The 22,882-nt window shown below is 47.9% G+C and overlaps 11 protein-coding genes across 11 annotated transcripts; 7 read left to right on the forward strand and 4 right to left on the reverse strand.

Annotated features, from left to right (window-relative positions):
• Positions 1-912: 912 nt before the first annotated feature.
• On the reverse strand, positions 913-1,896 carry N7529_009884 (short-chain dehydrogenase; the record flags this gene model as incomplete). Its single annotated transcript, XM_057245411.1, has 1 exon — positions 913-1,896. The coding sequence occupies one exon, from the start codon at positions 1,894-1,896 to the stop codon at positions 913-915; it is 984 nt and encodes a 327-aa protein (XP_057093674.1).
• A 799-nt stretch (positions 1,897-2,695) lies between these two features.
• Positions 2,696-3,967, forward strand: N7529_009885 (geranylgeranyl pyrophosphate synthase spyE; the record flags this gene model as incomplete). The annotated part of the gene is made up of 4 exons (XM_057245412.1): positions 2,696-2,911; positions 2,977-3,131; positions 3,180-3,506; positions 3,583-3,967. 4 exons carry the CDS (start codon positions 2,696-2,698, stop codon positions 3,965-3,967), a joined length of 1,083 nt encoding a protein of 360 aa, XP_057093675.1.
• A 2,008-nt stretch (positions 3,968-5,975) lies between these two features.
• N7529_009886 (MDR family MFS transporter) lies at positions 5,976-7,943 on the forward strand (the record flags this gene model as incomplete). Its single annotated transcript, XM_057245413.1, has 8 exons — positions 5,976-6,074; positions 6,137-6,213; positions 6,270-6,321; positions 6,378-6,552; positions 6,605-6,628; positions 6,693-6,764; positions 6,824-7,324; positions 7,390-7,943. The coding sequence occupies 8 exons, from the start codon at positions 5,976-5,978 to the stop codon at positions 7,941-7,943; spliced, it is 1,554 nt and encodes a 517-aa protein (XP_057093676.1).
• A 1,523-nt stretch (positions 7,944-9,466) lies between these two features.
• Positions 9,467-11,575, reverse strand: N7529_009887 (DUF4246 domain-containing protein; the record flags this gene model as incomplete). Its single annotated transcript, XM_057245414.1, has 2 exons — positions 9,467-11,164; positions 11,204-11,575. The coding sequence occupies 2 exons, from the start codon at positions 11,573-11,575 to the stop codon at positions 9,467-9,469; spliced, it is 2,070 nt and encodes a 689-aa protein (XP_057093677.1).
• Positions 11,576-11,834: 259 nt separating this feature from the next.
• Positions 11,835-12,209, reverse strand: N7529_009888 (hybrid NRPS/PKS enzyme; the record flags this gene model as incomplete). The annotated part of the gene is made up of 1 exon (XM_057245415.1): positions 11,835-12,209. The coding sequence occupies one exon, from the start codon at positions 12,207-12,209 to the stop codon at positions 11,835-11,837; it is 375 nt and encodes a 124-aa protein (XP_057093678.1).
• A 1,449-nt stretch (positions 12,210-13,658) lies between these two features.
• N7529_009889 (uncharacterized protein) lies at positions 13,659-14,150 on the forward strand (the record flags this gene model as incomplete). The annotated part of the gene is made up of 1 exon (XM_057245416.1): positions 13,659-14,150. The coding sequence occupies one exon, from the start codon at positions 13,659-13,661 to the stop codon at positions 14,148-14,150; it is 492 nt and encodes a 163-aa protein (XP_057093679.1).
• Positions 14,151-15,126: 976 nt separating this feature from the next.
• Positions 15,127-16,495, forward strand: N7529_009890 (putative cyclin; the record flags this gene model as incomplete). The annotated part of the gene is made up of 4 exons (XM_057245417.1): positions 15,127-15,347; positions 15,420-15,501; positions 15,554-15,682; positions 15,734-16,495. 4 exons carry the CDS (start codon positions 15,127-15,129, stop codon positions 16,493-16,495), a joined length of 1,194 nt encoding a protein of 397 aa, XP_057093680.1.
• Positions 16,496-16,497: 2 nt separating this feature from the next.
• Positions 16,498-16,812, forward strand: N7529_009891 (uncharacterized protein; the record flags this gene model as incomplete). Its single annotated transcript, XM_057245418.1, has 2 exons — positions 16,498-16,551; positions 16,582-16,812. 2 exons carry the CDS (start codon positions 16,498-16,500, stop codon positions 16,810-16,812), a joined length of 285 nt encoding a protein of 94 aa, XP_057093681.1.
• A 721-nt stretch (positions 16,813-17,533) lies between these two features.
• cds1 (phosphatidate cytidylyltransferase) lies at positions 17,534-19,038 on the reverse strand (the record flags this gene model as incomplete). The annotated part of the gene is made up of 4 exons (XM_057245419.1): positions 17,534-17,572; positions 17,626-18,416; positions 18,467-18,830; positions 18,889-19,038. 4 exons carry the CDS (start codon positions 19,036-19,038, stop codon positions 17,534-17,536), a joined length of 1,344 nt encoding a protein of 447 aa, XP_057093682.1.
• Positions 19,039-19,383: 345 nt separating this feature from the next.
• Positions 19,384-21,635, forward strand: N7529_009893 (uncharacterized protein; the record flags this gene model as incomplete). The annotated part of the gene is made up of 2 exons (XM_057245420.1): positions 19,384-19,794; positions 19,848-21,635. The coding sequence occupies 2 exons, from the start codon at positions 19,384-19,386 to the stop codon at positions 21,633-21,635; spliced, it is 2,199 nt and encodes a 732-aa protein (XP_057093683.1).
• Positions 21,636-22,249: 614 nt separating this feature from the next.
• Positions 22,250-22,791, forward strand: N7529_009894 (uncharacterized protein; the record flags this gene model as incomplete). Its single annotated transcript, XM_057245421.1, is given in 2 exon segments — positions 22,250-22,305; positions 22,320-22,791. 2 exon segments carry the CDS (start codon positions 22,250-22,252, stop codon positions 22,789-22,791), a joined length of 528 nt encoding a protein of 175 aa, XP_057093684.1.
• Between the last annotated feature and the right edge of the window lie 91 nt (positions 22,792-22,882).

A 22,882-nucleotide genomic window follows, 5' to 3' on the forward strand; every position in this document is an offset into this window, starting at 1 on the left:
GCCTCCAAACGGGCCTACTATCCTTGACCGTGTCTTTGGCTCGGGGCGCCCTGAAGGAACATAAGTAACGCTCTCAGTCTCGGGGCTTTACCAAAGAGTATTAGGATAGCTTTGAAAAACAAGACAATGTTGCCTGTCATAAACAACTAGCGCTATTCACACACGCTAAACACGATACCACTTTTTCATATTTCTAGTAGAGGGTCTGCTGTAACACCTAGCGTTGGTCCATTGAGATCGACCTTTTACGGGACCTTGCCGGCAGAGGTTTGAGGTGGACTTGACTGCTGCCGATATGTGGGGCCATGTATCTCGATCTCACTTATATTGGATGTAGGTTGCGAAATAAATAGAAATCGTATAATGTTAAGTTCCTTTCCGGTACAAAGAAAGCCGTATGATGCAACTGCACTAGTCAAGCAGTGAGACTCAGTGATGAATATAAGGCGAGCAGCAACGAAACTACCTACATATGCTTGCAATCTAAGGTTCTGGAATTCTGCAGCTAGCATGCCACTGCTTATTTGACACAACTAACTTTAGAGATCGGCATATTGGGTGATACCATATATAAGGATCAGCGTCCTATATGAAGCTGCCATGGACCCCTGAACTAATCCCTGAGATGGAGATGCAGAAATAATGTCTATGATAGGTGGTTTCAAGCCACATTAGCCATCATACTGGACATGTTGTCCTCGACTCGTCCCGTTGGCGTACTTGATTATTGATGGAGTGAACAAGCCGATCCCGATCTTTATTTAATTCTGTTACCAAATAATGGCACCCTTGATTCTTTCATCAGAGTATCTGAAGAGAAGAGGCTGGAATAGTACTAATATATATCTCTTCAATAAGTACCAAATATATACATCACATCAAGAAAAGGAGCCAAAACGAGCAACACTATATTTAGAGCAAATCACTCAAGGCAAGGGCAACCTTCTCCTTTTCATCGCGAGCCAGAGAATTAATTGTCCACTTCCACAAATCCTCCTGCTTAGCCTCGTCATAGCTCGCCTGACTAGACTTGATCAGCTTCACACCCTCAAAGTACACGCCACTAAAACCTTCCACATCCGACCCAATGGCCAATCGAGCTAACGACGCACCGGAATCCTCCGGTGTGTGTATATTGGGCGTAAGAACTAAACGTAGGAACGGGATGATCCAGGGCAAAACGTATATCCACAGGAATCGCAATACGGGGTTGGCTTCTCGCGCAATGCTTGTACCCGGCATAAGGCCGGGATCGAAAGCAGTTGCTGTCCAGTGCATCCCGCTCTTTCTATTGATAGACTGGAAGCGCCGATGCAGAGCATACATGTAGAGCACGTTGGCCAATTTAGTGTTGGTGTAGTGCTGGCGACCGTTCACTTTGGTCAATGCAGGCGGCGGATGAGCCAAATGTTCGGCTGAGGTGTACTTGGCATCGGGGAAACCGCTCTTCTGGGCTGGATCGTGTGTGCGACTGGATACGACTACGACGCGCGCGGTGTCGGCAAGGTACGAGCTTAGAAGGTATAACAGCAGGGCATGCCCGATGTGGCTGATGGCGAAGGTCTTCTCGAATCCGTCATCTGTATACTCGGCGCCGCCGGGAAATTGCAATGCTGCGTTGAAGACTAGCGATTGGATTGGGGGGAATTTCTCCGCTTTCCAGCTTGCTGCGAACGAGAAGACATTGGATTTCTTCGATAGATCGAGCTTCAAAAAGCGGACGTTCTTCTGTTTGAGAATTTTGTTGATTGTGTCCGCGGATGCAGTGGGGTCAGATCGCGATGCGATGATAATTTGGTACTCGGGGTGCTTGCGCGCAATATTCAAGGCGCAGTGGTATCCCAGGCCAGCAGTGCCGCCGGTGACAAGGACGCTGCGATGAAACTTGCATATCATTGGTAACGTGAATAATTTAAAGTTGAAGGATGTCCAGTATAAGATAAAACATTCTGTGGGAAATAGTGGTGGGTGGGCCGTGCTGGCAGTGCATGGTGGTGATGCATCAACCTCTTGCGTCAAAGTACCTTGATGTGTCGTGTTAAAGAGGTGAGCTGAAAATTGCAGATGTACTAAGACTAAAATACCACAGATCAGCATCACCCTACAGTAGGTATAGCCGATCAATTGATCAGTATCAAGCCATGTGGGATGGGTCACTTATAGCTCTAGCTAAAATAGCTGAGATGAGGTTTGACGATAAGCATGAATACCTCACAGTGTCGTATAAGTGGGGTCAGCTGAATAGTGCAGATATACCAAGACCAATGAAATCCAGATCAGCATGAACTAAAAAGCATGAACATACAGTGGGTCTCGGATAATGCCGATCTATTGGAAAGATCGGTATCGGGAACGTGGCGTTGTCCGTGCTCATCGGAAAGTTTGCAATGACAATTACTAGCTGATACAGAAATACATTACCATCGTTATGCGAAAGTCCTGCTGGTAGGGGCAATTTATAGGTACATGACGTGTCAGATCACACGTATACTGACAATACTAGTCTTCTGTATTAATTTTCATCAGCTTCACTATTAATCAATAAAATATTACTAGTTATCATTGTTGTTTGCATTGATAACCAAAGATACAAATCTGCAACCACACAGAAGCTTCAATACCCATAGACATTCCACCCCAGAGGGACCCAATTCAACGCGAGTGTTATCGCTTCTGTTCTTTGACTATATCAAAGATGGTTCAACTGCCAGCAATCCATTTCAATGAACTCAGTCCGCAGTCGTTCCAGGAGTTCTCCGTCCCGCGATGGGACGTACACAGCCCAAGTCCGCCTCAAGGCCTTCCAGCAGCCAGTGCCAGCTATTTACCGCTGGCACCAGCATCTAGTTCATACTCTATAAGCCACCATGAAGCGGAAACCGAGCGACAGATTATATCAAATCAAGAAAAGGTATCGTGCGTGTGCTCACTATTGTCTAATCTCGAACAGTATTGATGAATCCGGCCACATCATAGATTATCTCCGCGCCTCTGGATTATCTCGTGAGTCTACCAGGCAAAGACATTCGCGGAAAGCTCATCTCCGCCTTCAACGAATGGTTCAAGATACCCGAGGAAAAATTGGAGATCATCAAGCGTGTAGTAGGGCTGCTCCATGTGGCTTCGCTTCTGTATGTTCCCAGTGCCTTGAATCAGGATGTGACGCTGATTAAGTATAGGATCGATGATATCCAGGACTTTTCCAAGCTCCGACGTGGTTTTCCTGTCGCACACAATATCTTTGGCATCGCGCAAACAATAAACTCAGCCAATTACGCTTATTTCCAAGCTCAGAAGGAGGTGCTCGAGCTGGGCAAACCGAAAGCGGCTGAGATCTTTACGGAGGAGCTTCTCAGACTCCACCTAGGCCAGGGTATGGACCTTTACTGGAGAGACTCTCTCACCTGTCCCACGGAAGAGGAGTACCTCGACATGGTGGCCAACAAAACCGGGGGGCTGTTCCGGCTTGCAATCAAACTGATCCAGCTAGAGAGTGACAGTGATAAGTACGTTACCTATTCTCCCGCTGATAACAACCCCGTATTCAAAACCAGAGCAGAGAGCTAACCAAAGTCTGAATAGGGACTGTGTACCATTGATCGATCTGCTCGGGATAATTTTCCAGATCAGAGATGATTATCAGAATCTCCAGAGCGATGTGTATACCAAGAACAAAGGCTTCGGTGAGGACATCACCGAGGGCAAGTTCTCCTACCCAATCATCCACAGTCACCGCAGCGACCCAGATAATTGTCAGTTGGTGAACATTCTCAGACAGAAGTCCGAAGATGAGAGTGTGAAGCGGTACGCGATTCAGATTATTGAGTCTACTGGCAGTTTCGAATACACTAGGCAGAAATTGGTGACCCTCACGGCAAAGGCTAGAGACATGCTGGACAATCTTGGATATACAAAGAATTCGTCAGGGCTAACGAGCATTCTGGAGTTTCTGGAACTTAAACAATAACCATCGAACTACTAACAGATCGAAGCTTTTTATTTACTACGAATACAAGTGAGTTGCTACAGGACTTATCTAAATATCAGAACATGAAATTGGTAGGCAGCGACATAGTAGACCAGATCAGAACAGACTTCAACATTCTTTTCACTTTGCCCCGGGACTCTTTTCGATGCGTATCCATCATACACCAACCGCAGATCCTCCATGCATATCTCTGAGCCTGATTACTCCTGATTGGCCTTCTATCCTCTGCGGTCGGAAAGTTGATGCATAACTATCCTAACTGAACAATGAAATAGCCAGCAACAGCAAAGGTCAACGAATGACAGCTCAGATCGAACCATATCCCGCTACTATTATGGTCCAAATACCAAACAAGAGCCCCTGCGTATAGCGTCGCACCTACAATGTATAGGTTTTCGTAAAATATGCAAATGGCGATAGAGTAAACCATAAGGAGGAACAACTTAGAGCGACGAATCGAGCCCAGTAGAACCACAAGCGTGCGTACGCCCTCCCTCTTATCTTCATCAAAATCACGCATATCTAACAAAAACTTTCAAAGGCCGTCAGCAATTGACAACACTAGAAAGTTGGTTACCAACTTACTGAATAACACGTTCTGTCCATTATTACCCATAAAACCAGTTTGAAGGCGTTCCATGGATACACAGGTTGGGAAGTGTAAGTTGGGCTCATGATTGACTCCACAACTACGTAAGTCCCGCATCCACGGATTAACCCAACAACAAATGGTTTCATACCCGGAATCCGTTTCACGGATACATACTCCTTTTTCCATTATAAGTAAATTCAAAGAGATGAAAATCCCATAGTAGTGCTGGTGCCGTAGAACAGCATGTTTTCAAAGTCGTTGACAGCGAGCATTGTGTAAGTGTTGTGACAGCGATGACGGACGATAAAAAGATCATCCATTGTGCAAGTTGGAAGACATTGAGAGCATCTTGATTCCTTCTCTCTTTGGCAAGCTTATGAGATTGCTGATGATCTTTGTAGTGGTCCAATGCAATAGACACAAAATGAAGAGACGTGGTCAATGCTGCCTTTTCCCTCGATGAGTTGGATATGAAGTGACTAGAGTGGGATCTAACTTACTGCTCTCCAGTCCGCCAGACCGTACAGCGCATGACAGATCAGGCTTGAGAGACCTAAGCTTCCAATACACATTGACAATGGTTGCCAGATAAGTGACTTTTTCAGTCTTGTAATATCTGAATCCATGCCTGCAAATTCGGGGTGACGAGAGTAAAGAATATAGAAGGCGTCTCTGCTTCGGTCGAAGATTAAAGGAAGATATCCGTATATCTCAATTATGAGGTTTTGAAAGATTCAACAGGATCGCCGAGGCTTTCCGAATTGCTTGTCAGCTCTCAGTGTTTATATACTTAGTTCCACGCGGCGTATTTACGCCAGACATGTCCAATGTGTTAATCAGTGCACCAAGTGGGCATCAAACTTATCGCCATTGAGACAAAGCTACGTAGCCCCACTGTGATGAGCAATATTACGCGAACCACCTAGTCCAGCCTTGCAGACGAACAAGGCCGAAATTCTACGAATTAGGATCACTATCGGACGCTTCGAATTGTTGAGCATGGGCCACACGCAACAGTGGCATACGGCTCATGTTCGGAGATCGTCCAATCGGAATGTGGGCTACGTTTCAAAGAAGACTATTGGTGTCCACCGGGCAGTGAAAGTTTGCGCCTTCAGAAATAGTTCGCAAAGGCTGTAATTGACTATTTGCGCTAGTGTGCCGATCCTATCTTTAATTAAATAAGCTGCATACATCACAGTCTCCCATGGTCAGGAACCCTTACGCCGCTAGTAATTTTACGAGCTTGCTAGTGGGGCGGATGGACAGTGAGATCAATACAGCGGTGTGGGCCACTGTCAATCTTAATCTCAGTTGATCTTTTATTTGTTTCTATTTTCAATATGAGCGTCTTTGTTTTCAACTGAGCGTTCCAATCATCATCAGTTACCGACTATGGATAACTACATCACTGGGACCAAGCTTGGCTTGGTCATGTTGTCTGTGACGCTGGTCGCGTTCTTGGTTCTACTAGACATGGTGATTATTGCGACGGTAAAATGATACACTTGCTGGCCTGGGCTAGGACATGGATCTGACCATGAGTATGAAATCAGGCAATTCCTCGCCTTACTAGTCAGTTTCATTCCCTTGAAGATGTCGGTTGGTATGGCAGTGCGTATCAGTTGGCTAGGTGTGTATCCACTGGAAACATATCCTGAACGGGACTGATACTGACACTCGATATAGTGCGTCTCTCCAACCGCTGGCTGGAAAGCTGTACTCGGAGTTCCGCTCAAAGGTTGGTCTCAAGTTGACCTGTGATTGAAAGTCAAAATCGTCCCTAATGATCTAAAGTGGATATTTCTTGCTTTCTTCTTCATCTTTGAACTAGGCTCCCTGGTCTGCGGAGCGGCCACATCGTCAAAAATGCTGATCATTGGACGAGCATTGGCGGGTATTGGGTCTGCAGGGCTAGTTAATGGAGGTTTGACAATTCTATCCGCATGCCTACCTTTGCATAAACGGCCAGGTATGTCGATCTGACCCGTGACTTGCTGCTTCGTGTAGCTGACCATGAACAGCGTACATTGGAGTCTTGTTAGGTGGTAAGTATCGGGCCTTTATTGGACCAGAGGGGAAAGAGATCTGACTTCTCGTCTTTTTCTTTAGTTTCTCAGCTCGGCGTTATCTGTGGGCCTGTGCTTGGTGGTGCATTCACCCAATATGTGAATTGGCGGTGGTGTAAGCTGACGCAAGCCAGTATAATATATGGCAAAAGTTAATCTAGGCTCTCTATTCAGGCTTCTATATTAATCTCCCTTTCGGCGCTCTTGTTGCTGCCTTGCTGGTCTTCATTCACATCCCAGACAATGTTAGACCGCGAGAGATCTCCGTCCTACAAACCATCCTGACCAAGCTCGATCTCACTGGCTTCGGACTCTTTGCACCGGCGTCCATTCAATTCTTCATGGCCCTTGAATATGGCGGAAACCAATATGCCTGGAATAGTGCAACGGTGATAGGACTCTTTTGCGGTGCAGCAGGCACCTTCATCGTTTATTTGGTCTGGGAATACTTCCAAGGGGATGAGGCTATGATCCCATTTTCCATGGTAAGACAACGCACGGTGTGGTCCAGCTGTCTTGTCCAGCTCTTCTTCTGGGGGGCGCTCCAGCTCACAGCCTACTATCTACCTATCTATTTCCAGGCTATCAAGGAAGCATCGCCAACAATGAGCGGCGCCTATATGTTGCCCATTCTCGTCAGTCAGTTGATATGTGCCGTGTTGTCAGGGGCTGCTGGTAAGCGACAATTGATCTTGAAATGAAGATTTGGTATATGAATGAACCACTGCTGACCGATTTAGTCGGCAAATTGGGCTACTACCTCCCCTGGAGCCTGGGCAGTGCCATATTGATGTCGATTGGCAATGGATTTTTATGCACCATCTCCCTATCCACTCCGGTCAGGGAATGGGTAGGTTACGAGATCCTGGTGGGCGCCGGTCGTGGACTCGGGTTACAGATGCCGGTCATCGCGGTTCAGAACACGCTTCCTCCCGACACAGTTTCGATTTCTATGTCACTTCTTTCCTTCTCGCAGACCTTTGGTGGCGCCGTGTTCTTAACAGTCGGAGGCACCATCTTCACCAACAGTCTGAGTGTGATCTTGCCGACCTATGCGCCGGGCGTCGACCCAGAGGCGGTCATCGCGGCGGGAGGAACGGGTCTTCGCCAGCTCATCAGCAATCCAAAGTTGTTAGCCGGGGTCCTGATCGCATACGGCAAGGCCGTCGACCGCGTTTTCTACCTTGCGCTGGGCTGTGCCTGCGCCACGTTTTTAAGCTCGTTAGGGATGGGATGGAATGATATTCGAAAGAAGGAAGAACCATTGCTGGATGCAGTGGAAGAGAAGAATTGAGTATGTCGCCATCGCAAATTGAAATTAGAGTCTATAGAACAAGTTGCAGGGAAGTTGAATAATATTCTAATTGGCTATCACTTCAGCTTTGTTCGTCTCTTTCCTCTTTCTGTTTAAGTCCCTGCATATATAAGGATATTGGGTTATTGTCCCCGATGCTTATGTTTCCTACTTTACCTGTCGATACGCATAGAACATTTCTCGAACCCTGCTGTAAGTGGCGAAAATGATTTCGAACGGACCTGTCTATGAAAAGCTCGAATTACGACTTTTCGGGCCTTGCTAGTGAGGCGACAGTGAGCTGACCATACTAAAGCTTTAAGAAATATGATTAAATTACCTAGCATGCGTCTATCCTTGTGATTCAATAGCTAGAGCATAACGCTACAAGCAGGCTTGGGATTTTGCCAGAGAAGCAGTAATATGATTCGAACAATGCAGGGGAAAAAACCACAATGCATGGCAGAAAGTTGAGTATGAGGAAGAGAAGTCCCGGTTGCGATATATTGTAATTGAAGGGAAACGGTAAAATAACAGTAACTTGAGGAAGAGTGGCGAACCAAGAAAGAGTGGTGAACATATTTGAGGACATCTCAGAGGTAGGATCAAAGCAGACTCTTCAATTTAGGACGAGTGTTCAAGAAATAGTCACTGTAGATGTATGAAAATATAGAAAGAGTTCTGCCAAATTCAATACAATTACTTCGCTCATCCACTCTGCGAATCACCTGCCCGCAGGGAAGGCAAATCATTTTCATTTGTTACTACAATTTTTATCCTTCAATTCCGACTCCAATTCTGAAATCCTTGAAAGTGTCGAAGTCTCTCATACACCAATTTTGCAATTTGAGACTTACATTTTCTCCGCGACGTAGCACATCTGGAGTGATCTTTGTGCTGGCTTATACAGTCATTCTCGAGATTGGCTTGACCAAATGGCACTTGATAAATGTTTTCTGAACCCAGCGCTAAGGCCATGGCGTGAATCACACATTGAGTGGGTCGCATCAACTCGAGGGATGTTGTAATATGCGGCTCGTACAGTATAGGTTAAGTTGAGGTGGAGGGCTTTCGCGGTGAGCAGGTACCAGGTCGCGCGACTTTGGGGGTGTGGGCTATGAGGGAACCGATTTCTGGGGTTTCCAATGTGATCATTTCAGTCGTACCTTTTGAGAGGTGGTGATGGGATGAAGGAAGATAAATCGAAGATACAGACTGACGTCCGTTTGGTGAAAGTACACCCTCATCGATCATTATTGGCGAGTTACGTCACGACCGGCCAGCATTGATTCTCCTTATTGTTTTAAACCACTTCCTGTACCGTCACTGTCATTGCAGAGGAGCATGATAGAACTGAGATTATTTGAGAATGCCAGATCATGTATGGGCGTTAAACATTGAAAGCAGCATATTGGGCCTCTCTCAAAAACTATGTACGTAGATAAACATACATGCATGTGTCGGCATATACAACGGGCTGTAACTACCTGAACAAGGAAGGTCCTCCAATACCAAATAGTGACTCAATCAAATCCAGAAAACGTGAGGGTTGAAGCAAGCTCAAAGACATTTTCATCCTTCTTGGCGTGTTCCTTGACCAATTCCTCTCTCAACTCGAGGGCCTCACTCAGATCCATTTGTGTCGCAGACTCAGCGCCATCGCCTTTGGTCCAGCCAGTCTGCTGGGGTGGAACGTTCCGCGTAGAGCAAATCCGGTAGGTCGGATCGACAAGAGACACAGTGAGAAAACGGCAGTGACCGAGTTTGCTCTTTTCCTGAAGCTGCAATGGGCCCATTCGGCGCTGGAAGGCGTTAGGGAAGGAGATCAGGCGGCCCGGAGGCATCTTCACCTCCCCGAGCTGTTGCCAGGCCGGACTATACTGCATGTCCTCGAATCCGAAAAGCCTTCCAATATACTTGACGTCCCATAGGGCATACTTCAGGATTAGTTCATCGATCTCATCTTCATCACGTCCCTCGTTTTCTGAATCGTCGGCGCCGATTCTGTCGTAGACCCAGGTACGGACCCCTAGGTTACACCTCTGCCGGAAGCTGATTTGCGGCTCGGAAATTTTTTCCGAATCAAGCGCGTAGATGGCGTTCGCAACTATGCGTTCGTTTGCATTTCCTTCGGTGTGCCACTCCTCGCCGGGGAAGGATGGCGTCTCAGGGTCTAGCTCGATGCTGTGGATCCGGACGACAGTCTGGAGACCCTGTTCTCGAAACTCATCCTGCAATGCAAGGGTGTAGAACTGGTGATCGTCAGGATCGTCATCCTTTGGCTTATACATCCATTCGTAGGGTGTCAACCAAGGGTTTGCTTTAATGAAATTAGACAGCTCATATTCCGTATTACAAACCCAATAGTGGTGCGCCGGGCCAACGATTGCTTTCCCGGTCCTGCCTGCTTTCCAGTCCGAGTACGAGTACGCGGTTCCTGGGTCCGAGTGCTCAAAGACGAATTTGCATGCATACTTGGTCAAAGCTGTGCGAAGTAACCCCCAACGGGCCTTCCAATCATCCGGGATCCTTTGTGTTCTGACCTGATCCCAGTATACCTTATCCTTGGATTCAGGTTCCTGAAGGTACGCCTCCACTTGAGCAGACATAGCTTCATATTCTTCCGTAGATAGTTTGCCCTGGTCTTCCTTGTGGGGCAATTTTTTCGCCCATTCAGGGAACTGGGCTTTCCACCCAACTCCGTAAGTGCGGATTCGTATAGGCTCACGAGGCCAGGAGTCACATTTCCCGTAAAATAGGCTAATCGCTCTCCTCCACTTATTACGAACCAAAATCTCGTTCCATTGCTTGATGCTGCTAGAGATCACGGCCTCGATCGCGGAGTACATCTCACGGTTCGTCGGATGGAGATTGTTGATGTAAGACGAAATCCGAATATCCGTAGACCCAGGAGGACCTGCGAATTCCACTTCACATGGCAGCCACTGAAATTTCAAGGACCAAATATACCGACCGTAGCCCTTTGACAAGGCTGTGCCTTTTGCCAGTTGTGGGAGTTCCGAAACGATCGGGCCCTTTTTTTTACTACGTGACGACCAGGAATTCTCGTCCATTCCACATGATTGTCCTCCGACCAGAATTTTCGTCCTCCCATAGACAAGGGGAAACAAAGATGGGTCGACGAGATTTACCACAGCTGACTCTGACTTCTGCCGAACGGATTGATGAGATAATAAGTCGACAAAATTCGGCAGCTGTGACTTCAGATCGGAAGAGATTGCCGTATCAGATTAACAGACACCGCTGCTCGTGTTAAAAACGACTAAGCGGCCTTCTCGGTCGAACTGTTGAGCCTTGTCTTGCAACTCTTTCAGGCACCAGTCCCACGTTTTGTCATTGATCAGCGACGACGATGCAACGGACTCTTTTCGCCACTGAGCGATAACTTTCTGGTCAAAGATGGCGCGGTGCCAATCCGGTCGGTCGGTTATGGTGTTGATTAGATCTAGGATGGCCAGTTCTTTGACTGTGAGAACAGGACCACACCAGTCATTGACCCCTGTGGCGAATTGATCGTGGGAGAGTGACACATTGATAGGAAGATCATGGAGGCCGGGGACTTTTAGTGAGATTGTTTTATTATCCAAGGGAGTCTGAACGACGTCGGCCATTATTCAGTGAAATGGTGGTGAGTGACGCTGAGAATAAAGACGGAAGAAACCTCTGTACTTGTAAAAATAACATGATAGAAGAAATTAGGAGGTACGTAGTTATAGTAATTGTGGACCTCGGGACCCTTGGAAATTATCCCCCAATAGGTAAGCTCAATCGTTGGAAATTCTAGACCAAGCTAAGAGCACTTGTTCGGTGAGCGACTCGTTTGCCTCACGAATGATCCCCTGATGGATCACGAACTTCAGGTTCTCCATGTCACCTCTCTTCTCCTGGATTGCCTGAGGAGTATGAGAAATCATCTTGGCCGAGATAGAAGGAGAGCCGGGGATTGTCGCGCCAGTCGCCTTGGAAGACGGCTCTGATGCTTGTTATTAGCTTACCAGTGTTGGCGGCTGTGCGTTCGTCACTATCATGGTTGGAAGCAGGACGCCCGGCGATGATTGCCTCGGCGAGCATCTCATTGAGATCTGTCTCTGACTGCCTTTCCAACGGCGGGAGAATAGCCTTGGAAATTATCTCCACGTGCTCCTCATCACGCCGGAAAATATACCTGAAGGCCATGGGGATGGCAATGTAGACGGCTGAGCCCGCGAGACCGCGCTCGCGGCGCTGCTGCCCCAGGCTCGCCATATAATTATTTGCAGCAACTTACGCAGACTACCCAATAATTTCAATGACAGAGCTCGTAGAGGAGAAATAGATGAATAAATCGAGCTGTTTGACGCTATCGCTACCGCTAACGAAAAGCCCATCGAGGTTCCTGGATCCGTAACTTTCGGCGCGAGCACAGTCGCAGAGTCGTGCCAAGGCATGTCGTAGAATAATACAGTCGCGAAGCACCATGGCGGCGTTCGTGAGGCTGCCGATTGGGGGGCATGGATGGTTTGATCTGGTGTAGACGGTACGAAGGGAGTCTATCTTTGCGATGTTGAGAGCCATGGGACGGACGGTGGCGCTCTTGTGTCGAGTGCTAGGTGTCTATCGGCTGGCTTAAAGAGCTTGGTTCTTTGTAGCATAAAAGCTTTGTATGTGATAAAATTACGTAGCATAGCTTCTAAACAACTGATAGCCACATCTCTTTCAGTGAATTATGGCTGTCCAAAAGACAAAGAAAGATCTTGGTATCAAAAGAAAGCCGTATGGTCGAAGATTAGAAATCAAAAGGCGGAAAATAGTCGAAATTTCCCCATGGACTTGCAAACAATCTCGTAGTCAATATCAACGACTGTGATAATTTGCGGAGAAGTTCCGAAGAGGCGACTCGTGCCATTGACATGTTGCTTAGTGACCCATTATGTCAAGCAGGAATACAATGCTTCAAACCCCAAAATGCTAAATACCCATTGATAGGCTTTCTATCTTCGCCCCCATTGCCAACCTTCAAGCTCCTCGGGCATTCTGTATCCACTTCTATATTCCAAATATCAAACCGCTGATCAATGATAATTTCCTCCCGCTAGTCGATTCATACCAGGAAATTTTCTATATAAGGAGAATCTGCTGGCCCAATTACACTCTTCGCCTTCAAGATAAAACCTCCTTTTTGCTCTTGAACCTTGGAACGAGACTTAAAGCTTGGATATGGTGCCCCTTTAGAGCTCGTGATAAAGCAGAGCTGGTAGCGCAAAGAACGCGGCTCCTATACAGTACATAAAGATTTCGAAAGAGGGAAAAATCGTCATCGGTTGACATCAACATTCTCCAGGTACGCTATGGGCCGGGTATGCCAATTAGATGGCTATTATGGAGTTGACGTTGGGGGCCAGTTTCACTTCAGGAACATTGAATAGTAGTTTTGTCCAGTAATCAATGAAGATTGCCCCGGTACAGGTGTTGATTCCACTGATGTGCCAAGCCCAATCCACTAACACGAGATGGGGGCGGCCTTGGCACGGGTATGGCTTTCATATGTGATCTCTGGACAGAATACTATAATCGGTCATGATATCAATTGACTATGGAGAAAGTGCAGTATTAAAATAGGGGAGAGGTATATAAAGAATCTCCTTACACCATTTAACAAGATCAAAATCAAAAGTAATCCACATACTCATCTAAACAATCAATCTCCAAATCACCATGGCTCCTCTCCGCAACACTCTTATCTACCTGATGACTGCTACATTCACAACAGTCTATGCCGAGCATCTAAGAGTCGTCTGGTCATCTGGCACCTTCTCATCGATCTCTGGTCCTAACGGCGGCAACCAGAATGGCGGATACAGCGGCTTCGCAATCCTCAATGACGCAGGCGATGCAGTCTACGATCAGGCTTATCCTGACGACCATTCACCTTGTTATACTGGAGGCCGTGAGTTCACCATCGAGGGCGACTGCTGGGCTACTCCACGCAAGTTCCAGTGCACGGCCGACTTTGGAGGCCAGCCCCAGAGCTGTGAGGTTAAGGACGGCGACGGCAACAGCTTGGGTGCTGCTGATGCACAGAAAGATACCACTTTCATTGGCATCGCCATTGGTATTGATGCTAGCTGTGTGATCGAATTTGATTCCGACAGCGACGGCTGCCCTATCGATGATGGCAACGGTCCCTTGCATGTTACATCGGGTTAAAGGGCGTTGCAAAACTGCTCGAGACAAGCAAATCTTGCGACTTGTTTCTATATCACGTTGGGAACTGCCGAGATATCACATGTGCCCAGGTGATTGATGAGATTGCCAGACCTGCGGAGTTACTAGCTATGGTCCTGCTCTTTTTTGATCAGTTAACCAATACTATAATACGTGCTGTTGCTAGTATCTCACGGATTTCTGAGCAGCTAAACATGCAGCTTTAGCTTGCTTTGGAATGTATATTTGCAGGTCATTTAATTTTCCTTCCCCTCCCCCCTGGTAAATCCATCTCGGGAAAGCACGGCACCAGGCTACGATAAGCGGTTATTAAGGGATTCATTTTCGTACTTTTATCGCAAGTAGATACTGTGATTGGACATGACATCATTGATTGGGAGAAATTAGATAAGCCAATTTTCGATTATCACTTTGCCTTGTCCCAGACCATATTTTGAGGGTACATGAGTAGTTCCAGGCTGCGAATGCGAGTGGCTGAAGGTGAAGGGCCTGACAGAGAGATTTGAGTAAGATGAAAGACCTGGCTGGTTGCTTTTAAATGCAGACAAATTGTCAATGAAACTACCAGTGAGACTGAATACTAGCATCCAATATAGAATAAATATGTGGGTGACACTGCTCAAAGTGAGATGGCTGATGCGATACGATCTGGTCGCGGAGTTCCTTGAGCAATTTGTGATTGGACATTCTGTCTTTTCTGGAAAAACTAACTCATCTTCGTACAATCAATGTTTGCTCCCAGTTATCCTGTTATGGTAGGAGATACAAAACACATGAAAGAGCTTTGTCGTATATGATACTTCGGGGCCGGAGAAACCCATCTCCGATCCCCAATTCCGCAACAATGGCACGTGATCGAGATATCAATTCAATCACTCCCTACTCATCTTCACCTCGCGAGTTCCGGAGATTATTTTTTGACATAGAAATCAGGAGCATTAAGTCTCCTGACTCCGTCATGTTGCACAATTTCCAGCGTGAGCCTCCCCGAGGGGGCACAATGCTGGAACCTGGCCTTCCAACCATCCATCCGTCTTTCATACAAGTGGCCAATCCGTACATATTCGAGCAAACTGTTGAGAATTGCATTGCTTCAATGGGTGTCAACCCCCTTCGTGAGACTTCGCTACGTCTTCAGGGCGTGGCGTGGCTTGACGGGGTGCGGAGAGCTCTGAACCTGTAAGTGGACTCCAAGCAAGGCGCAATGCAAAAAGGATCAGAAAATATATCAAACACTAGCTGATCATGCAGGCCTATTCGTACGTTTGATACGGCCGTGGGGTACTATCACCGATTCCGTTTGGTGCATCCAGACAACGAGTACAACTTCTCAGTGAGTTCGCTTGGCTCGTGCTTTCAAATGGAGTATGCTAACCTGGCTACAGGATGCAGCGGCTGCGGCTCTATTCACAGCATGCAAAATTGAAGACACGCTCAAAAAGTCGCGAGACATCGTCTGCGCAGCGTACAACCTGAAAGTATCACCTTCTGAGCATTTATCAGCTGACGACCCTGTAAGTCACAAAGTCAACGACATGACAGTTGAATATAAAACTGACGGTTAGTCCCAGATGTTTGAAGGCCTTGCGCGAGGCATCATAGGTCTTGAACGACTGATGCTAGAGGCCTCTGGCTTCGACTTCCGCACCCGCCACCCTCAAAAGACCCTCATGAAGCTCGGTCGACACTACGGCCTACCTCGCGATTCAGAGGTAGCAAACCTAGCCTACCGAATCTCAACAGATCTCTACCGCACATTTGCACCAATCAAGCAAGGATCATCAGCCATGGCCTTCGGCTGCCTAGAACTTGCAGGGCGACTCCTGGACCAGCGTGTCCAGCAAGTCGAGTCCGGAGCAGACTATTCCCAGTGGAACACGACCCGCGCAGAAGTAATGGGTAAGGAATCATCATTCCAATCAGAAACATCAACACTAACAACGCCAGAAACCCTCTTCGACCTCCTAGAACTGTACACACACCACCGCTCGCAAACAAGCGTCGGCTCCGAATTCCCCGCGGACAGATTCCTAACCGTCCGCATTCCACTCAACCAAGAAGCCAGCGAGCAGCATATCCCGCGGTACGCAATTTGGGTCGGCCAGCCTCAAAAGCCGAGCAATGGCAGTGGAGACCACGTACAGGAACCTCGTCCCACTCATCCGCTCACGCCCATTGCCGCGAATGGCGAGAGCCAGAGGACCGGTGAGCGGGGCCGGGATGCTGCTGTGCGGTTCATGCTTGATCCTGCTTGTGCGGATGATGAGAGGAGGCAGGTTGAGCCATACTTTAATGTTGAAATGGAGGAGTATGAAGTTGAGCAATGAGGATGCTGATCGGCTTTGCTTTACGCCACAGCGTCCGTGTCGAGTGGGCCTTGGGAGTAAGTGAGCTTGATTTTTGAATTGTACAGGAGCGACAAAGCTGGGATCTGCGCTCCTGCGATGTTGAACGCACGCACTGCCCAAGGGCTTCGCTGTCTCGGACCTGTGGTGCTGATTATGGTATTCCAACGCCCTTGCGGACCTGCCGGTACCTTGACTGCGCACATTCCTGGACAGAAGCAGCAGAATGCATGTGCCATAGTGATCTGAGAACTGCTCGTCTGATCCATACGATTTCCCGATACCCCGAACATCTATGAGTGACGAAAGATCAATGAATAGGTGCAAATGAGAACTATCAATGACCAATACACAACCTGCGTAGATGATACCGTAGAAATTATTCGTTATACATCTGGGAAATGCATAAACACAAGCAAATAAGCTCCAACGTTTGATTTGAAAGCTATGTACAAATCTACAGTCCGCCCGCCACACATCCAAGCGAAGGTAGAGACAAGACTGGCAGGCGAGAGCCAAGACGCGACCTCCCCCACGGGGGATTTGTCGGTTCCAACGCGAATATAACGAAGCTCCAGGTCAGATCAACCGAGCACGAGTCATCAAATTTAGTTAAGTCCAGTGCCCGGCATAATCGGCAAGAAGAGAGGAAGGAAGGAAAACAAATTACTAAACACAAGGGTAGAGAAACAACCATGAAGGGGAAAAGGAAAATAAGTCCCCGTGCCTCGGGTGTAGATTTTTCAGGACAACGGAGCATGGGCTTCGCCATGTTTTGGATGCCGTGTTGAAAGGCGGGTAAGGCGGGCGGGGTGCATGGTGCATGCAGATTCCATGCATCAAGCAGGTCCCGGAGGAAGATAGGAGACGGAGACGGAGACGGAGAATCGACACGGCAGATCCACCGGGAGAGTTGGAAGCACGGGGTTGAAAGGTCCTCGTCCTCGGTATGAATTTGAAGAAAGAAAAGCGTCATAAGTTTGGGAGGACTTTTTGTTGTCTAATGGGGTTAATTCAAGTTCATCGGCGCTTGAGCTCGGTGACGAGACACTCCAGGATCTATTGGATGTTAGTAAATTGAATCCTCATGTATTTGTTCTGGTAGAACATACCGATTCTGAGACAGCACCCTGATTGTAAAGGTACTTGCCCAGGCCGCGGACGACCTCGAGCTGCTCGTCAACGGTAAGACCGTTGATAGCAGTTTCGATAATATCGCCCACGCTGGCCTTGTAGACAGCAATGAAGCTGTGGTAGTACATGTAGGAGAAAAAGCCCATGATGAACTGGCAGTCCATGCGATCGGTGATACCGCCGTGACCGGGGATCGACTCGCCGAAGTCCTTAATCTTGAAGGTGCGCTTGAGGCCGGATGCAAAGAAACCGCCGAATGGAGCAATCAGCGAGGCGAAAGTGGCGAAAGCCAAGATGTGGAACTGGATGGGTTCCACATAGAAGGTCTTGTCCAGACCGAACAGCTCAAGAGAGTAAGGCTGGGCTGTGAAGACCGCGTTCGGAACACATTCTAGTCCAGTCAGGGCATTGGCGCCCAGATCATTGACAGGGCAGATGAAGTACTTGTAGCGCATGAGGAAGCTGGTCATGAAGTAACCGAAGCCAACAGTGCAGACCCATGCGCCAACGAAACCCTCGACGGTCTTCTTTGGGGAGAGCTGAATCAACTGCGTGCGTCCGAAAGAGATTCCACAGATGTAGGCAAAGATATCGTTGGTGATAACCAGTGCAGCGGGGAGGAAGAACCATATCATGCCCTCGAAGATGTTGTTCATCACAAAGTGAGCCTGAACAATGATCAGGTACAAGGCCATATGGGTCCAAGCAAACTGGGTGAACTGGAATCGGTAGTGACCCTTCTGCAATGATCCGACAAAGAACACGAAGCCTATCAATTCATATTAGCAGAGACCAACCGGGGTAAGTCAAGGTACTTACCCATGACGTAAAGAGTGAAACTGATGAATCGGTGGTGGTTCGCGAGCGGAAGCAGCACCTTATCAACCAGCAAGATGTGTTTGAAGTAGTAGATCACACTCTCTCCGTATAGGAAGTACATGGTTGACGCTAAAAAGTACCAATTCAACGATTTGGTAAACCGTAAGTTCTTCTCCTTGTTGGGGATGTTGGCGATAGCAATGACCTCCTTAAAAGAGATGATTTGAATTCCAGTAATGAGAGCGATGATATAAATATGACCGGAGAACAACGCGACGAAGAAACCGGCAATCATTACGAAGGTCCATATCGTCCGGGTAATGAAGGTCTGCTTCTTCTTCTCATATTCGGACTGGGGGTTCTTCTGGATTTCAAGATCGCGTCAGATGTATATTCCGAATCCTTTCAGAGCTAGAACCAACCTCTTCGACTATTGTTGCGGGCTTGGACCCGTTGACATTTTTGCTGGGGCTCGCGGGCTCCGAGACATCGCTGACGTCGGAGGATACACTAAGGCGGCGTTCACCATTATTCCGGCGTTGAAACCTGACATTACGGCGGGATTTCGACATGATGGGATAGTGGTGAGACCAGAAAAGAAATTCTGGGAAGGGGAGGTGGGAGAGGAGAAGATCGTCGAGAAGTTGAGAAGTAACTGGATGAGCTCTCATGTGAATCCGAAAGCGGTGTGTTATATTTAATTTGTACTACTTTTTTTTCTCATTTCAATTTGTTTATAAATTGTTCTTTTATTATTTATAAATTGTAAAAATTGAGAAACTTGATAAATTCCTGAAATTGTTGTTGGTTGTATAAGAAATCAAAATTGGCTGTGTTGTGTTTGGTCAAACCCCCTTCTCCAAACCTCGGAAGCACGATGATCAGTAGCCAACTCAACTTTTAAGACTTCATGGCGGATGGATGACGACGACGATTACGGCTCTGACGAGTTTGACTCTCTGCCAGCAAGTACTCTGTATGAGCTCGAACAAAATGCTTTCCAAGCAACTCAGGCAGCTTCACATCAGGCAGCTTCACAGGCGCAGCCGGTGAACCCGCTGCGGACTCAGCCATCATTCAATGCTGGTGCCTTGAGACCACCGCCACGTCTACATACCGGATTGACCAACGACTACAATACACTGGAAGTGGGGGAATTGGAGGCCGAGGTGTATGACAATTTTGAGGGACAGCATGTCGTTCCGCATGGCCATGTGCTTGGGACTGATCAGCAGTGGGCTGTCCATGGACAGTCGGTCGATGCAATGGAGTTGGACGAACACTATGTTCAGGGAAATGCCCCGGAGATGGATGCCCAGCTGTTTCAGGTACATCCGCGGAGTCGAGACTTTGCCTAGGATGGAGCTAATGAGAATCGCAGATGGAGCAAGAGCGAAAACAGATAATGCGCGAGCTGGCCGAGGCGAAGATGCAGGTCGAAACAAAAACCGGGGAGATCTCAATCATTCGAAGGAAACAGGCGACGATGACACAAGATTATGACCGGCAACTAGCGGCTCTACGGAAATCTATGGCCGATGAGATGGACAAGCACAAGCGGGAGGTTGAAGCGGCAATGTCCCAAGGCAAGGTACTGGCGACAGAGAATGTCTTTCTTCAACATGAGCTTGCGGACGAAGCCTATCAGCATCGAAACTCCAAATCAAAACAGCGGGCCGAGAAGCCAGCTCCGGAGACCCCACGAAAGTCCCGGGTGCTTCCATTTCGGGATGGATTCGATGATGACGAAATTGCCATGGTATCGCCCAGCAAATCTGCAGCGCGGTCCAAACGTGCCACGCCGACAGTGCCCGGGAAACGGAAACGGCAATCAAGTCAAGATGGCCCTGTGCCTCTACAACTTAGTCCCGCCGGCGGCGAGGTCGTCATGGCTGATGCTCCTGCCGATATGTCCGAAATCACCGAGGTGAAGCGCAAGGCTGCAGAATCGGGACGTCACCAACGATTTATGATGCGGCTTTTGAGCCATCGCACAACCGTTGGCGAAGATACTGATTTCGAGGCAATGGTCAAACTTGCGTTTCCTTCAGAACCGGACAGACCCATGTCCAGCATCATTATGGAGGGTATGGCTCATGTGGAGCCGAGCAACTACATCTTAGAATATACCAAAACTATTGCCTCCCTATGGCAGCGTGCCATCAACGAGAAATTCTACGAACCGATCCCTCGATTTGAAGCTATCATACGATATAGCTTGATGTCAGATGATACCCCACTCCCAGAGCTCATCACACCTTTAGTCGGGGTTCTCCAAGACTCTGTGGAAATTAATGCAGTTCCTCGTTTCAAGTACGCCCCAGCATCACGGGATAAACGAGTAACCCGCCAGACCCCACAGTCAGATCTACAGCCTCTAGTCGACTCAACCGGTGCCATGCGTCTACTTTACCAGATCGCCTGCGGTGTCCTGCATGTCCGAAGCGCAATGGAGATATTCTGGCAAAACATCCGAATATCATTTATCCTCGTGATGCTCCACCCATCGCATCCACTCGGGGATATCGTCCTTCTAATGAACCTCCTTTCAACAAGCATCCGGTCTAACTCGTTCGGACCGATCCGCTCTTCCGACCAAGACCAACTCGACGTCCAAAAATGGATCGTCGATCGCCTAACCCACATGCTCAGCGAACCAGCCATCCCAGACGAAGGTGTCGACCCATACACATCCTACGACATCTGCGCCATGCGCCTGGAAGTCCTCCTCCTGCTGGAATCTCTAGCCTTCAACCCGATGGCCCCGTCCCAAGGCCAAGGACACGCAAGCACGATCCTCGCATTGCACCCGAATGCCCTAGCGCGCATGTTCAGATCTCTACACGACGAGCTGGACGCTCTATACTCATCCCCGCCTGAGTCCGATCTGCGCGTTGCCTTGGTTAATGGGCTTATGCGGTTGATTTTCGGGGTTATGCGTCAGCATGGTTCATCTATCAATATGCAGGAGAAATTGGCCTGTGTTCCTGGCAGTAAACAGAAGCATCTTGTTGTCTTGACTCGGTTGGCGTTTTGTGATGGGACGGTGCTAGAGGCTGGCATTGATGATGAGACTGTTGATATGGCCCATGAATTACTTGAGGAATGGACGAATCCTCAAGAAGCGGATTCATTGGCGGAGGTCTTCTCCACTTCTAGGAGAGAGTAATGGTCAAATACTGTATGATTATGTTTGCATATCTCATGGGCGCAAGGTGCTGGGGTTGCAGTTCCGGGAAATTGTAATAAATAATGAAAAGTACTTATGTTTGCATTGCTATCACGATTTGTGACTTCTGATCTGCTGTAGCCTATACAGGCCAATGTGATCTACATCTCGTAAAGTGTAGCTGAGCAGGCAGTTATCCATCACAGGATTGTTGCGTTTTTGCTTCTTCGCTATTTTAGCATTCAATTTGTGTCATAGCGATTTAGTATTGTGATCATGAAGTCTGCAACAGACCCTCAGCTCGCACATATGGAGACTGTTTTTTGCAATCTCCATCTTTGCGTGAGGCATCTGGAGCCGAAGCACCATGCATGCCCAAGGTGTTATGTCTATCATCCAATCTCAAGATTCGGCTACGTTATACCGACTCTATCTGAATAGGACAACGATCATTACTATCCTGCTTTTATAGAGGCCGAAACCCAATAAATCACGACTCTCCTCAAAAGGATCAACCCATTAGCACTCACTCAACGTGCAAGCAGTCTTCGCAGTGCTCTCCATGGTCCATCGTCCAGGGTCTCAAATATGACAGGGAATCGCACAGCTCCGTTATGGGAGGCATGAACTACCACATTGAGATCCTCTTCGAGGATGGGCTAGCTGGCTCGTAAGCATCCGAAGAACCAATGCTACTTCCCCGCCACCGGAGCTACGAGAGTGTATACTGGAGAGTGAAGTCTCGAACTTGCAGTTCTTGCGCAAGACGCAATTTACTGTTTCTACGGTCTTTGACTTAAATCCTGACCAAGATAACCCTGTCGGCGTTGATTGTATCCTTATGGAGAAGTTGTCGGGCAAGTCCTTGAGCTGGCATGTGACTACTGCAGAGCAAAGGAAGGAAGTCATGAGGCAACTTGCAGATATATATATTGAGTTGAGAGCTTTCCCCCTTTCCGCGATGGGCTCTTTCAATCAGCAGAACTCCTGTCACGGTGACCTGGTCGCACTAGAGTCTTTAGCCGACTTTCAAGGCTTGGATATGAGAATCCTCAGGCGTTTTGCTTCCCTAGAAGAATATTACAGCGCATATCTTCAGATGAGATCTGGATTTGATACTACGGCAAGAATCACTCGTCGATCGCCCAATCGATAGGTTCCTGGTCCATCGTTTTTCCCCCAAAAACCCTCCCAATGGTTTTTCCAACTCATCTCGATAACGGAATGTTCTACTTGAAACATGCAGA

This window comes from Penicillium soppii, assembly GCF_028829465.1.
Source record: "Penicillium soppii strain IBT 18220 chromosome Unknown utg000007l, whole genome shotgun sequence".
In the NCBI taxonomy this organism is placed as follows: domain Eukaryota; kingdom Fungi; phylum Ascomycota; class Eurotiomycetes; order Eurotiales; family Aspergillaceae; genus Penicillium; species Penicillium soppii.